The 13,075-nt window shown below is 49.7% G+C and overlaps 4 protein-coding genes across 4 annotated transcripts; all 4 read right to left on the reverse strand.

Moving 5' to 3' along the window:
* Nucleotides 1-2,225: 2,225 nt before the first annotated feature.
* On the reverse strand, nt 2,226-5,414 carry BDV37DRAFT_166976 (uncharacterized protein). The gene is made up of 3 exons (XM_032079266.1): nt 4,934-5,414; nt 4,659-4,871; nt 2,226-4,600 (listed from the first exon to the last, which is right to left on the reverse strand). Exons 1-3 carry the CDS (start codon nt 5,310-5,312, stop codon nt 2,346-2,348), a joined length of 2,847 nt encoding a protein of 948 aa, XP_031939332.1. The 5' UTR covers nt 5,313-5,414; the 3' UTR covers nt 2,226-2,345.
* Nucleotides 5,415-5,860: 446 nt separating this feature from the next.
* On the reverse strand, nt 5,861-7,532 carry BDV37DRAFT_166974 (uncharacterized protein). The gene is made up of 2 exons (XM_032079265.1): nt 6,681-7,532; nt 5,861-6,628 (listed from the first exon to the last, which is right to left on the reverse strand). The coding sequence occupies exons 1-2, from the start codon at nt 7,350-7,352 to the stop codon at nt 6,026-6,028; spliced, it is 1,275 nt and encodes a 424-aa protein (XP_031939333.1). The 5' UTR covers nt 7,353-7,532; the 3' UTR covers nt 5,861-6,025.
* A 1,620-nt stretch (nt 7,533-9,152) lies between these two features.
* Nucleotides 9,153-9,670, reverse strand: BDV37DRAFT_166970 (uncharacterized protein). The gene is made up of 3 exons (XM_032079264.1): nt 9,363-9,670; nt 9,235-9,277; nt 9,153-9,179 (listed from the first exon to the last, which is right to left on the reverse strand). The coding sequence occupies exons 1-2, from the start codon at nt 9,547-9,549 to the stop codon at nt 9,258-9,260; spliced, it is 207 nt and encodes a 68-aa protein (XP_031939334.1). The 5' UTR covers nt 9,550-9,670; the 3' UTR covers nt 9,153-9,179; nt 9,235-9,257.
* Nucleotides 9,671-11,354, reverse strand: BDV37DRAFT_166969 (uncharacterized protein). The gene has a single exon (XM_032079263.1). The coding sequence runs from the start codon at nt 11,260-11,262 to the stop codon at nt 9,793-9,795; it is 1,470 nt and encodes a 489-aa protein (XP_031939335.1). The 5' UTR covers nt 11,263-11,354; the 3' UTR covers nt 9,671-9,792.
* Nucleotides 11,355-13,075: the final 1,721 nt, after the last annotated feature.

A 13,075-nucleotide genomic window follows, 5' to 3' on the forward strand; every position in this document is an offset into this window, starting at 1 on the left:
CTCTGGAATGTTCATGTGCATACATCATCCACACAGCGAACCAAACCCAGTTGAACAGGTTTCTTCCCCAGCCCATTCCTTCCAGTTTTATCCATGCATACAGGATACATGCAGCCGTGCTACTCAGCCCATCCAATGAGGCGAGCCCCTGCCTCCCCCAACCCAGACCGGGTTGGGCTTTTGAGTTCGGTGAGGAACCCTGAACTTTGGCGGTTTGACCTTGTCTTTCCTTCTAATTTCTTTTGTACTATTCTGAGCGTGCTGCACGTATGTATGCAGTGGAGATCACGTCGATCACGATCCGAGCCCTCAACCTTTCAGGGCTCAGTGCGTTTGAGTTCAGTGGCTTTTTCCCTTCTTGGGAGAGGTTGTATCTTGAGGTTGTAGTAGATAATTATTGGGCTTGAGGGTCTGTTTCGGACTAATCACGATATGCAGCATGACGTTACATACAACAGGGCGATTGTTGTCGTGAGCATTGTTTGTTGTTCTCGAGGCTATTCATTCAACTGAGTTGGCCATGGCTTGATCCGAGAGGCAACCCTCCTACTGAGGAAACTCGGTCCCTGAGGTAGTAGTTACGGCTTTCTGGTCTGTATTTTCGGGACTGTACTTGTAAATTCGTAATCTAACTGCCAATCCAATGTGTATATCGTATAATCCTATGAAAGGATGCCTCCGGATAGTCCTTCCTGTACCCGACAATAGTTACCAAGTACTACAGTCGCGCATATAGTCAAAGATAGAAGGGAGAAAGGTTATGTAGCAGAAGACAGCAAGAAAGGCACATATCAAACACACTAACATAACTAACTTACCCAAGTCCTAAAACTTATACACCAACTCTGGCCCCTAATTTCACCTAGAATACACATCAAACACAACTCCCTTGAACCAACTTGCAGCCTTGTCAACTAAGCCAATATACACCAGGAATAACCTATCATGCATTTAGAAACACCAGCAGTCAGGCTGGAATTGGTCCAACACACCAAGTCACGCATCCAAGCTGGCCCCAGACCCCAACAACCATATTCATTCAATCTGGCTGAACATTCACCCGTGGCAACAATTACCATAGGACCAATACCACTCGAAGTATCTAACCAAAGGATACAAAAGATTAGTTAACTTGGTCGACTTCTGCCTGTTCGGTATCTCTCTCTCTCTCTCTCTCTCTCTCTCTCTCTTTTTTTCTTTTTTTCTTTTTTTTTTTTTTTTTTTTTTTTTTTTTTTTTTTTTTTTTTTTTTTTTTTTTTTTTTTTTCTGCGTGGGCCGTGGCATACGTTACCCGTTTTCAGCTCATATATATATATATGCTCCTTGTCTGTCAGGTGCACCGTGTGTTGACGAATTTCTTAGCAGTTATCAGCAGTTCCTCCTGTGGGGTGTAGTATGGCTCTCTCTGTCATGTTTGTGTACTGCTTAGGGTATATCTCTGGTTTGTTGGAGTCTTTTAGGGAGCTCTGTAGAGAGGGTGACTTGTCTTGCTACGATGGATTCTATATAGATAGTTCGATTGATTGAGTGAGTGCTATTTGTTGCTCGCTCGAGTTTTCTATACTAAGTGTCAGAATACAGAAGCTTGAGGTTGATGTAGAGAGGCTGATTACTCGAATTTATCATGGAGAAAGTATGATAGTGGTTTCTCTACTGGGCCAAAAAGAGAATGTTGACCATGGAACGAGTTGTTGACTAGAGTTTACACCATGTTGATGATACTCATTCAGGTGTTGTATATTATTTGAGAAATTTGGTCATATCATACTGCTGTTCTGTGGCTTCAAAGAGTGTCTAACGTGCAGTGCAGAGTAGATATCTGTGTGGAAATCGACGCGGTCATTGGAACAACAGAGTATATTTCATAGTCTGGTATAGCTATATTTCATGTCTACACGAGCATAGCACTGGAAAATGAATCTCCAATCAAATGAACGACGTCCAAAAACATAAACGCATGCCAAAAGGGGACACCTGTACAAAATGGTATCAAGTCTGTTCCTTGCTCCCCGATCAATCAATCCCTTTCCCAATGTTACAATCGCCAAGCACAAGAACGAAAAAAATTGAGAGGAAAACAAGCCAAAGAAAGAAAACACACGCATGCAAACCAAGGTCGAGAAACGCCGGCCTGTTTTATCGCAAGATCCTGGTCCCTGTACAATCTCCAAATGAAGTAGATAATAATCACGAGCCCATGGAGGGTGGGTGGAGAGGGCCGCTCAATATCCACTTCCAACGAGCTAAAGGCAAAGAGAAAAATAAATATAGAGTGAAAATGGTTGTCAAAGAAGTGAAGAGAGAAGTTGTCGTTTCATCGATTAGATCGATGGCCCTGAGAGTAATTAGCTGCCCATTCCATTCTGCATCATGTTCTGTTGCTGCTGCTGCTGCATGACCTGAGCTTGTACAGCCGCAACTTGGTTAGCGCGTTGTTGCTGAGCAGCCTCACGTTCTCGTCGAATAATTTCTTGGACCCAAAGTTTGGCATTTCTTTCAAGTCCGGCATGATATTGCTGCGCGATTGATGGTGGGTATTGATTGGGTGGACCGTACTGCCCCATCAAGCGACTGGCCATTTCCTGTCGTAACCTCAAGAGACGTTGTTGATAGAGCTGATTGTATCGCTGTGCCATAGCCCCCTGCATGTTGGCTCCTTGGAGGTTCTGTGGGAGCTGGCCACCGTTTGCTTGAGCAGCTGCCATCAGCAACTGCTGCTGTTGTGGATTCATCTGAGAACTGCCCTGGTGCATCTGGCCTTGCTGGCCTTGGGATTGAGGACCTTGCCCATGCTGCTGCTGTTGCGCCATTTGCATTTGCGCGAACTGTGCCCGCATAAGTTGCTGTTGGTAAATCTGAGGGTTCGGTATCTTCTGTTGCTGTTGCTGGTGGTTCTGCTGTTGAGCCTGCAGCATCTGTTGCTGATGCGATTGAATGTTTTGCTGTGCGTGCGCGTTGGCTTGCAATTGAGCAAATTGCTGCGGCGTGAGCTGGCCATGTCCTAGATGCCCTTGTTGTGCAAGCATTTGTTGTCTCTGCTGCAACAGCATCTGCTGCTGTTGGGGCGTAAGGCCCATGCCACCTGTCATTTGAGGAGTTCCCATCATAGCTTGGCCCATCACCGGCGTCGGTGCCACTGTCGAGCGGCCGGGACTGGCGTGGCTCATTCGCTGCGTTGGTGTAACGTTGCGCATGATTGGTGTAGCATGGGACATCGCCGGTGTTCCTTGAGTCATCTGCGGGGTTCCATGTCGACTCTGTCCTTGCTGGCTCCTCGAAGGAGCCATTGGGTGGCCCATGACATTGGGGTGGGCATGCTGCAGCGCAGAAGGGGGTCGTGGAGGGCTGCCAGCGCCCTGCATAGAAGATGTCATACTCATTGGCACACCTCCCTGTGCCCCCATGGCATTGCCAGGCAACGGTGACGAGGTATTGCGCGGCGTCTGGTTGCGAGCAACTGGAGAAGACTGTGGCGCTTGGCTGACCCCATTTGCTTGAGGCATAACGTGGCGGCCCTGCTGCTGCGCAGCAAGCTGTGCCTGTACTTGTTGTTGAGCAGCAAGATGCTGTCTCCGAGAATCCTCTTTTGCTTGCTCTTCTGCCTGCCGCTGCTCCAAGGCACGACGCCTTTCCCTTTCCTGTTCTTGCTGCTGCCTCTTGGCCAATTCTTGCTTGAGCTTGATTTCGTGCTCCCGTTTCGCTTTCTCTTCGTGTTGCATACGAATGTTTTCCAGAGTCTTGAACCGAGAGAAACGAGGCTCGAACGGTGCACCGCCGCTTGTATCATCAACAACGGCAGATTTAGGGCCTCCTGCGGCTCCAGAGGTAGTTGGCTCGAGCCGTTCATCCATGATAAGCATGAATCGCTCCTCCTCAGCTGCCAGTGCTTCGTCAGCAGCCAGTTCCGCCACTGTCCGCTTCCGTCGTTTCGGAGATGGGGGCGGATCATTATGGAGAGGGCTCCCCATGAATTTCAGTAGATCTTGAACAGCGTCCAGGCTTTGCACAGGCTCTAAGAAGAGTGGTGGGGCTAAAGCCCTCGTTAGTTTAGATTCGCATTCTGGAAGATCCTGCGGTTCGACAAGCATCTTCTGTCTTTTTGCAACAGGCCCACGCTCAGGTGGGTTAGAGGAGCCACCTGGAGACGGAGGCGCAGCAGACGAAGCCGCTTGAGTACGTGACGCAGAACTCGTGCCTCCCTGCCTTGCAGCCTTTGGGTCAGGAGTAGTAGCAAGCAGAGTTAACTCTGCTTGTAATGAGCGAGGAGTAGGATGAAGTACAGTTGTAAACACACGGGGTTTGGGAGGCGTCTGCTTCTGTTGAGAAGAGCTCGATTCGCTCCTTTCGGGTTGTTCCTGGGAGTCACTGGGTTGCTCTCCGTTGGCCTTGGTGTCTGATTGTGTTTCGGCCTCCTTTGATGTTGGTTTCTCAGAAGTCAGCTGGTTCTGTTTCGGGTAGGGTACATAGGCCGAAGGAGTAACATGTTCATTATAGTTATGGATAGAGAACGGAGTATTGTTATCATTCGTCGAGGGGGTAGTTGACTTCCTGGCTTGGGCTGACACAGATTTGTGATCAACCACGCGGACAATGAGACAACCTATCAACACGGTTTAACGAAACGCAGCGCAAGTATTATATTACGGTCTAATGCCTACCTTCGTAGAAACGAACGTTGGCCCGCAACAGCTCCTCTATCATATCGTGGGGAACGGTCCCGGCACGAATATGTTCGATAATAACCTTCATTTCAGAATTATATGGAAAGCTCCCGTCTTGTTGCTCAAAGCGGAAATGGGTAGGATGAAGATGTAAAATGAGAGACGGGGGGCATTTGCCGTATTTCTTCAGTATATGTGACGTTGTTTTCACTGTAAGGGATACAGCTGTCAGTATACAGGGAGCGCCGCACATAGAGCTTGCAGAAACTCACCATAAGGCTCAGGGCACTTCTTGCCTAGCCGGCGCTCATTGTCCGTGGAAAGAGTCCTGGCCAATGGCTTCGCTAACCGAATTCCTTGGTCACCTGGCTTTTGCGCTTCTTTCTTAGGCCGATTAATGGAGCCCTTGACGCCATTCGAATCAGCCGCACCATTGACCCCATTTATGACCGCACCACTTGTCGAGCCCGCGGGACCTGGTGGATTGGAGCCCGGAAGGCGCTTGGAGGACGGTTGTGGGGACGAGGAGGACTGCTGAGGCTTTACCCCATTGACCCCGGTTTGAACAAAAGGCGGGGGCGGCCGCTTCATCTTGGGCGGGTGGGAGGTTGGTTTGGAGATCGCCGTTGCCATATTGTCGGCGACGGGCATGCGACGCGATTACAGCAAGCGGCTTACGGGCGCGACTTCTCGGGATATGAATCCGAAGATGACAGAGGGAAACCGTGCTCCGAAGATGATATAACCGGAGCGCGAGACATGTGGGGAGCGGAGGACGGGACCGGACGATAACGTACAGACCGGAGTCGAGGCGGAACTTTGGACGGAGCCCGGAGCCGCTAGAACTGAGGAATACTAGTGTCCATCGAACAAACACCTGCAAAGAAGGCAGGGGAGGTTCGGAGAGGCTGATCGGGTGACGGCGATGGTGCTGCAGAGGGAGTTTGGTGATGCCAAGCCGCGGGCGACGTGAAGGAGGTCGGGATCATGTGACTGCGGACCACTGCATCGGGTTAGGGCCATTGCTCTCCTCATACATCGAATCTCACCCTATGTGTTGTTCGGGCTTGCAAGTCTACGGTTTCACAATGAGATTGGCTTACAAAGGCGCTTTCGGCCTTATTATTTGTGTGCCCGGTACAAAGAAGAACAAGAAACACGGGGCCGTGGTATTGGTATCCTCCAAGCATATCCTTCTCATAGCTAGACTATATGCACAGTAGACACACTACCAAAGTAGAAAACATAGGTCGTAAAACTCAGGGGAATCAAAGCAGGTCGTAAGGGTGATGAAAGGGAAATGACACATATGAACAAGTGAAATAAACATATCGACACAGCCACCCAAGAAATGGACTTGACATCTAGTCCAAGCCAGACACTCTTCGGCGCCAATCGTCTCCCGTACGGAGCACGTCAACGACATCAATGCGCTTGCCGATGCCAGTCGTGCCATCCTTTTGCCACCACTTCTCACCACTGTCGCCCAAGGCAGATTCATCTTCACTGTCGACGAGGCCTCCTCGCTCGCCGATGACAATCACTACCTGTCGGACCCACCGGGTGATATGCTGTACCGGTTCGCCATCCTTTCCAGTCAGGGACTCTTGGACGTAAACAATGTCAGGAGAAATGTGTCGCACGAGATGCACAAAGCCTGTGGAGGTGCTGAAAGGCATAATCATGCTCTCTTTCTCGGCAATTGCTTGCGCCTGAGTATACAGCGTTTTGAAGAGCGGTGTCTGGTCATCCTGGCGAGAGTCCGATGCGCTCAGGTCGCCACTTGGTGGCTCACCAGGGGATAGGACTTCTTCAGGAGCGATGTTTGAATAGGACGAGGTGACGGACATGGTAGGGTGGGATCCGTTACCCTGGTTAGGAGCGTGCTTCAAACCCGGGGCGTAGATCATAACAAAGACTCGAGTTGTATCGGGGTCGATATGTTCTGGAAGATGGGAAAGGATAGACTGCTGCAGTATCAGTATAGTGGAACTATGCGAAATGAACATTATCACTTACAGCGTGATCAGAAGTGTACTCTTCTGGGTCTAAGCGCGATGTGTCCGATGAAACCACGATAGCTACCGTTTTCTTCTTGTTCGCGCCAGAAGACGTGGCAGCAGCAACTCCTGAGCCAGAAGGCGTTCCGCTCACGGTCGGTGCAGCGGGATCTGGTAGATCCCTGCGGGCTCTCGATTCTACCTCTTCAGACCATCTGGAATGATCTTCGAAGTCGCCCCTGTCTTCTTCTCGGATCGATGTCAGAGCGCCGCCTACAAACGCGCCCGCAGCAGCCACACCCGCTGCGACTCGCTTGCTGGCACCATCGAAAATCTGCTGAGGGCTAGGAGTGCGTCGCAAGGCTCCCTGCATACGAGCTACCATGCTAACATCGTCTGTGTCATGAATATCCGTCGCCGTGGACCTGGCATAGTCTCCGTCGTATCCGGGAGGAAGCTCGCCCCCGCTGGGGCCTGGCGCGGGGAAGTCATCGCCACCTCGAGGGTAATTGCGGTCGTTTTCTTCTTCTTCAGCGCGTTCACTCCAGATCCAGGCTGCAACACCTGCTGCTGCGACACCTACTGTCAATGCCAAAGGTACCCAGTATCCCAGGGTTGTTTGCCTGCCCGACGAGCTGAAGCCGGTACCCGCTCCAACCCGCCGACGACGAGCATCCTGGGGGAAAGACATTGTAGTCGCTGAGGTCAATTAGGACTGGCGCATAAAAACAGGTTGATTGCGATAATTTAAATCACATCGCAAGCCTGTTCTAGAAGATGGGGTGTGGGCTGGAAAGAACAAATGAAGGGCAGGAAAGGAGGAGCACCCGCATGGCTGGGGCAAGGCCTCGGACCACCCGAGAAACATGTGGCTGGTGATAACTTCCCCTGTTTACCGCGGGTGTTTACCCTTACGGCATCCGCCGAGGGAACCGTTTGCATGGTTTGTCTGCAGCTATACATAGCATTGCTGAGTCATTATCGCTATCGCCACGTGATACCTCTTGTTGGATCGAGATCATTGTTACTATGCGCCATGGTGTATCTGTATTTAATGTCCGGCATTCATACAAGCACCATCCGTGTTGAAGTGTTCGCTTTTCCTCCCTCTTGACCTCGCTTCGATTATGATGCCGCCAATTGCTGATTGCTCCGTATAATCACGAACAGGAAACCCCATCGGCACCTCACTGCAAGGCCTATAGTTGCCATCATGCGATACTCCACGCCTGTTCATCATCGACAGGCTTCCAAGCCCCGTTTAACATGACCAATTGTATCTGTTGAATCACTTCGTCTTCCCGACTTTGACCATGTTCAAGTCTTACTTCTTCCTTACGATCAAATTGAGGCAGGAGTAGTTACCCAGAGCGCGTCCGGCACTTTTTTCAACGAGCATGGTTGGCACAGTAACGGCCCACGGGCCATCAATGGCCGGCAAACAAAAGGTCGTCGGGGTGGGCTGTATATTATTTAGTCAAGGGCAGAGGTGAGTGTCAAGGATGATGTGACGGGTTTTCGCTGCCACTACTCCTCTTGGGCAGTGCGGAGCACCTGCAGTATCCCACCACTTGGATGAACCGGCTCTCTTTGGTTTGGTCTTCTAAATCTGATTTCTCCATGCCTATGGATATATGAAGAAATGAGAAAGGCTTTCCTTGTCCGCCACTCGTCTCGTTAAGAACGGTGCGCAGGCGTAGATGATGTCGGGCTACAGAGACGCACATATCCACGCCTATTGGTATAAATAATGGCTTGTCTTGAAAAATTTGAAAATGCCAGTAAAAGTCTTGTCTGGCGGGAGTCAAGTTAGACTGACAGACAGGGTCTAAACGAGAGCTTCAATCGAGGGAAATATCCATATCGGAAAAGTGTGCACAGGCAGAAACCGGCAGCCTTGACGACGACGCCCTTGAGGAATAGATCGACCTTTAAGGCCGTGTGCACCTCCAAAGCTGGTGCTAGCACATTCAACGATGAAACCTCTCCCAAAGGAACTTCGACACTCGAGATTGTATCTCGTCTGTAAGACTTCAGGCGTCGGTTCCCAGTCGGCGACTGCTGAGATGGCCAATCTTATTATATCCCGAATGCTATCCTAGGTTCACACAATCATTTCTTCCCTTGCCCATTTCTTTTCGCCCTTCTAAGCTCGAATCCATTGAAGGACCCAGCTGCATGATGTCATGCTCCGCACAGACCGAAGATCACGTATCCCGCTGGATTGTCCAGCGCGGCACAGCTGCGATCCGGCTGCCTTCTTGCCCAGGATGCTATCGTAAAAGAATCGTGCGTCATCAAGGAGGCCATGACAGGGTAAAGTGCCACATTACCGGTGGTACCCGGCTGACCCGCTGCGTAGTCAGGACAGTCATTGGCGGGCGTTGCGGGTTGACCGTCTGTCGTCTGAGTAAGATCAGATGGATTTGTGATAGTTTATGAAGCTCAGGATAATAGTCATATGTTCCTGGCGTGATGGGTGCTAAAAACAAGAAGTCTATGGTCCTCGAAAGCCTAACTAAAGATCCGTTAATATGACTCAGACATCTGTTAGATCTGCTAACTATGCCTACACCATGTGACTACATATCACGTCCTATTTCAAGCGCGAGGGATCTATAGAACGATTAGAACCACAGAGATATACCAACTAAAAAGACTAGAAAATAGAAAATAGAAAAAGAAGAAATTGCACTCTCACCATAAAACCATTGCCTCAATATTACCATCAAAACTCCTAATGTACAGCCAGTCGAAGTAATGCAATGCTCATACTCCGAGTACAAATCCCCAACCCCGCAAACAAAGAAACAAGGCAAAAAAAGAAAGAAAATTACTAACTCCACAAACAATAACTCTCCGCGATGATACCACAACCCTAACCGCATGTGAATATGCAAAGTCCAGATCCACGATGTACACGTCAATATCGCCCCCCTGCACCTGCATAAACGCCAAGAGAAGCCACTTTCATGTGGATGTAGCTGCGAGCAAAACACTGATGTACATGCGTCGCCACTCGGCAATTCTTCAAAGACAAAATCAAGCCCATAAATAGAAAAGAAGAGTAAGAGAGGTGGGGTGGGGGGGAAGACAAGACCGAGGTCTAGACCAAGACAGCCCTCTCAACCTTAGTTCTGGCTCATATCCATATTGTCCGGGAAGATAAAGCCGCCGCCACCAGGAACACGGGGATCCAGTTGCGAGATATCTCTGATAGGTTGCTTGCCTTTGTCGAGGCTGTATGCTCCGTTACCGGGAAGATGTAATTGCTCGGGGTCGTCCAGGTCCAGCATGCTGGGGTCGATGGTGGCGACTTGGCTTTGGGGGAATGGGATGGCGGTTTCCAGCGTTGGGGAGGGGAAGAGGAGGATGTCGAGGTGCTGATTGTCTTCTGGTGGATTGTGGGGCTTGTTGAATGAGTGTCTGGTGGGTTCGTTTGACAGGGAGAAGGACGAAGAGTCGGTGTAGATCTGGGTAGGGGGTGTGGTGTGCAGGTATGACGTATTCTCCGTTGGCAGGGTGTTATTGTAGGTGGTGAGGTGATGGAGGTCTAACTCTTGCGAGGCCTCATCTGTGCAGATGTCCCCGTCATATTCGGCTGAGAAGATTGGATGGAAGAGACCGGTTGTGCGTGCATGATGACCTGCTCTCTCGTCCAGTGCCTGGGGGCGATTCTCCATTGAAGGCCCAGGCTCTCCAAGTGGGGACAAGGGACGGAGGATATGCTGAGCGTAATGATTCATTGCGACGGGTGGCCCATTGAGCGTCTCGCACGGACGCTGTGGAAGTATTGAACCAGGATTACCATTATCATTATGAAGCGAGTTAGTCTGAGTGTCCAGCGACGACGGAGTTGGGAGGCCCTGCGAGTACGACCCGGTCCTCAGATGGCCCAAGCCAATCTCTGCCGAATCTCCAGCCCCAAACGATGCCATCGTAGACTGTGTCGGCATTACTACACTACCACCATTCAACAGGCAGCGAGATCGCCGAGCCACATGCGCAACCCCCGTCCTCTGTCGATGCTCCATCCCACAGCCATCAGACAACATGCCAATCATACTAGACGACACATAGAAGAAATCACTAGGCGGTCGATAACCCGTCATGGACCAATTGAGGTCCGAGTAGTCCGCGCGATCCCAATGCTTCATCAGCGCAAATAGAATGTCAAACGCATAGCCTGGGTTCATGTGAAAATCCCGTTGCCCCCGGGTACAAAGGTACGACTGGACCTCCAAGCCCCGGATATACGGGTCGTCCTTGGTGTACTTTGCCTTCGCGACGCCGGGCTGCATCCAGCGCTTGTGGTCACCTCGCGCGTAAAACCGGGCCACCATATCCAAGAAGCCGTCTTCGTCTGCCGAGACCCCGAGAATGTATTCCATGTTCTGGACGGTCATGAGCAGACGCTGCATTGTCCCGGATGCGCCCCAGGCTGGGTGTTTCTGGTGCTGTTGGCATATCCAGCAGTCGGCGTCTATGAGCGCCGTGGTTGCGGTCTGTTCTTTGTGGTTCCTGGCCTCTTCGAATGCGCAGGTCATGTAGGAGACTATGAGGTGGGTACAGGCGTGCCAGAACACGACCATTTGACACATTGTGAGTCGGTGGGGAGGTTATGCGTTATGTTGCTGTATGGGTACTGGGGTGAGCTTGTGCCGGGCCTGGCTACTTCCAGGGACGCTGTGCAATTGGAAGATGTGATGATGGGTGGAGGCATTTGGATATGAGTGTGGTGGCTACATGGTCTCGAAAGGTGCGAGTGGCCATGTTTGTTTTGTGTTACTGGATATCTATGTAAGTGTAAGTTGTTGTTTTGTATATATGCTTGGTGAATGAAAGCAGTGAATATAGCATCAGTGTCATGTTATGCAGGGCTTGTTTGGATGTGTTTAGCAGAGTGAATTTGGTCTGATGCTCTTTGATTGAGAGCACAAGCAATCTATGAGATGTAGTAGTATAGATATTTATACTGACTTGACTTAGGGATGGTATAGTCCTGCACTCGGATATTGTCGTAATGTGAGGTCCATATATGCCTCTGCCCCAGGAGACCTTATATCTGCTGTTAGGGCCAAGTGTAGGAACAGGACGAACTTCGCTGGAGGCCTAAGGCAAGGTCCTTTATCCACTGAGAAACAGCTTCTAGAGTACATATGGGAGACTAGTGTGCGACTTTAACTATAATGTTTATATTCACCCATTTTTGCATCGTCAAGGTATGCATAGTTCAATATTATCTCTAATGATTGGGCAATCAGAGTTGTATAGAGGTACACTGAGGACTAACGCCAAAGAGAAAATATTAATCTAAGCCTGTAGCTCAGGATCCAATATATTTGCTGATAATGTGGTGCATTCGTCTTTTATAGTCCAGATCCATCAGGTAGTACGTAGTGTTTGATTCATACAACTATAATGTTCTAAATCAGTATACACATACTACCGATCGGATACCCTGGACTATTCCTATCATATAAGTATATCTATGTCCCGAGTCTAAGAAATACGATCCTCTTACTAATTCCGCGGTAGGGCGTCGAATAGTGAGACATCCCACCTCGCACCCAACCCTATCTACCAATCAATGTACCATCCGTACCAAGGAACGAACCTTAGTACACGCACAACGGCTGACAATAAATCAGAAGCCGATACAGACACCTCACAGGGTCTCCATCAGCGCAAGTGTAGGGACACGGTTCGACCAACCGCGATGCAAGGAGCGAGCGCGCAATGGGCCAACTTTTGTGACGGTGGCCCACTAGGTCTATAAATATCACGATTTGAGTCAGTTTCCACTGTTAGAACTTAGAAGTAGAATCGGAACTCCGTTCGATTTTACCGCTTTTTTTGTCCCAGGAGATGCGAGTAGATAGATATTGTATCGGGCATTGTATACTCTTCTTCTCGAATGTTCCAGAGTGAACCAGTCTTTGCTATACATTATTACTACCGGTATTAAGATTCGCGATTGACTAGATATGACTTCGCAAGTATGCAGAAGAATGTAAGACACTCCATTCCCGATCCCAGTCTCGGACAAGCTGACATCCAGACGCTGACAGAATGAGAGGTATCCACTGCATGTCTTAAACCTCACTGAACACACCGAATGTAAGGCATTATACAGTACTGCAAAGAGCGAGCTTTACGTATTGTCCAGAAATAACATCGAGCAAGATAAGAGTAAAGGGAATTTCTTACTTCGTTCGACCTACATATCTGGTACCTTGTCACTAGCGTCCACCCGGAGTAGCGATGCATCATGTACATTGATAGCGCTAACCCATCAGCAACTAAAAGTTATCTCCGAGGCACACATAACAAAGCTAACAGTCTGCTGCGGGTCACATGGGTGGGTCATGACAGGGAAGGTTACTTCCAAGGAATATTCAGTCAATCTTCATA

Source organism: Aspergillus pseudonomiae, assembly GCF_009193645.1.
Source record: "Aspergillus pseudonomiae strain CBS 119388 unplaced genomic scaffold BDV37scaffold_56, whole genome shotgun sequence".
Taxonomy (NCBI): Eukaryota; Fungi; Ascomycota; class Eurotiomycetes; order Eurotiales; family Aspergillaceae; genus Aspergillus; species Aspergillus pseudonomiae.

Excerpts from the sequence above, each read along its gene's own strand:
- BDV37DRAFT_166976 (XM_032079266.1), bottom strand. The coding sequence starts at position 5,312 with ATGCCCGTCGCCGACAATATGGCAACGGCGATCTCCAAACCAACCTCC. Across the intron at positions 4,872-4,933 it reads GAAGTGCCCTGAGCCTTATG|TGAAAACAACGTCACATATA; the intron begins GTGAGTTTCTGC and ends TATCCCTTACAG. Across the intron at positions 4,601-4,658 it reads CAACGTTCGTTTCTACGAAG|GTTGTCTCATTGTCCGCGTG; the intron begins GTAGGCATTAGA and ends CCGTGTTGATAG.
- BDV37DRAFT_166974 (XM_032079265.1), bottom strand. The coding sequence starts at position 7,352 with ATGTCTTTCCCCCAGGATGCTCGTCGTCGGCGGGTTGGAGCGGGTACC. Across the intron at positions 6,629-6,680 it reads AGTACACTTCTGATCACGCT|TCTATCCTTTCCCATCTTCC; the intron begins GTAAGTGATAAT and ends ATACTGCAGCAG.
- BDV37DRAFT_166970 (XM_032079264.1), bottom strand. The coding sequence starts at position 9,549 with ATGCGGTTAGGGTTGTGGTATCATCGCGGAGAGTTATTGTTTGTGGAG. Across the intron at positions 9,278-9,362 it reads ATTGAGGCAATGGTTTTATG|ATCCCTCGCGCTTGAAATAG; the intron begins GTGAGAGTGCAA and ends ATCGTTCTATAG.
- BDV37DRAFT_166969 (XM_032079263.1), bottom strand. The coding sequence starts at position 11,262 with ATGTGTCAAATGGTCGTGTTCTGGCACGCCTGTACCCACCTCATAGTC.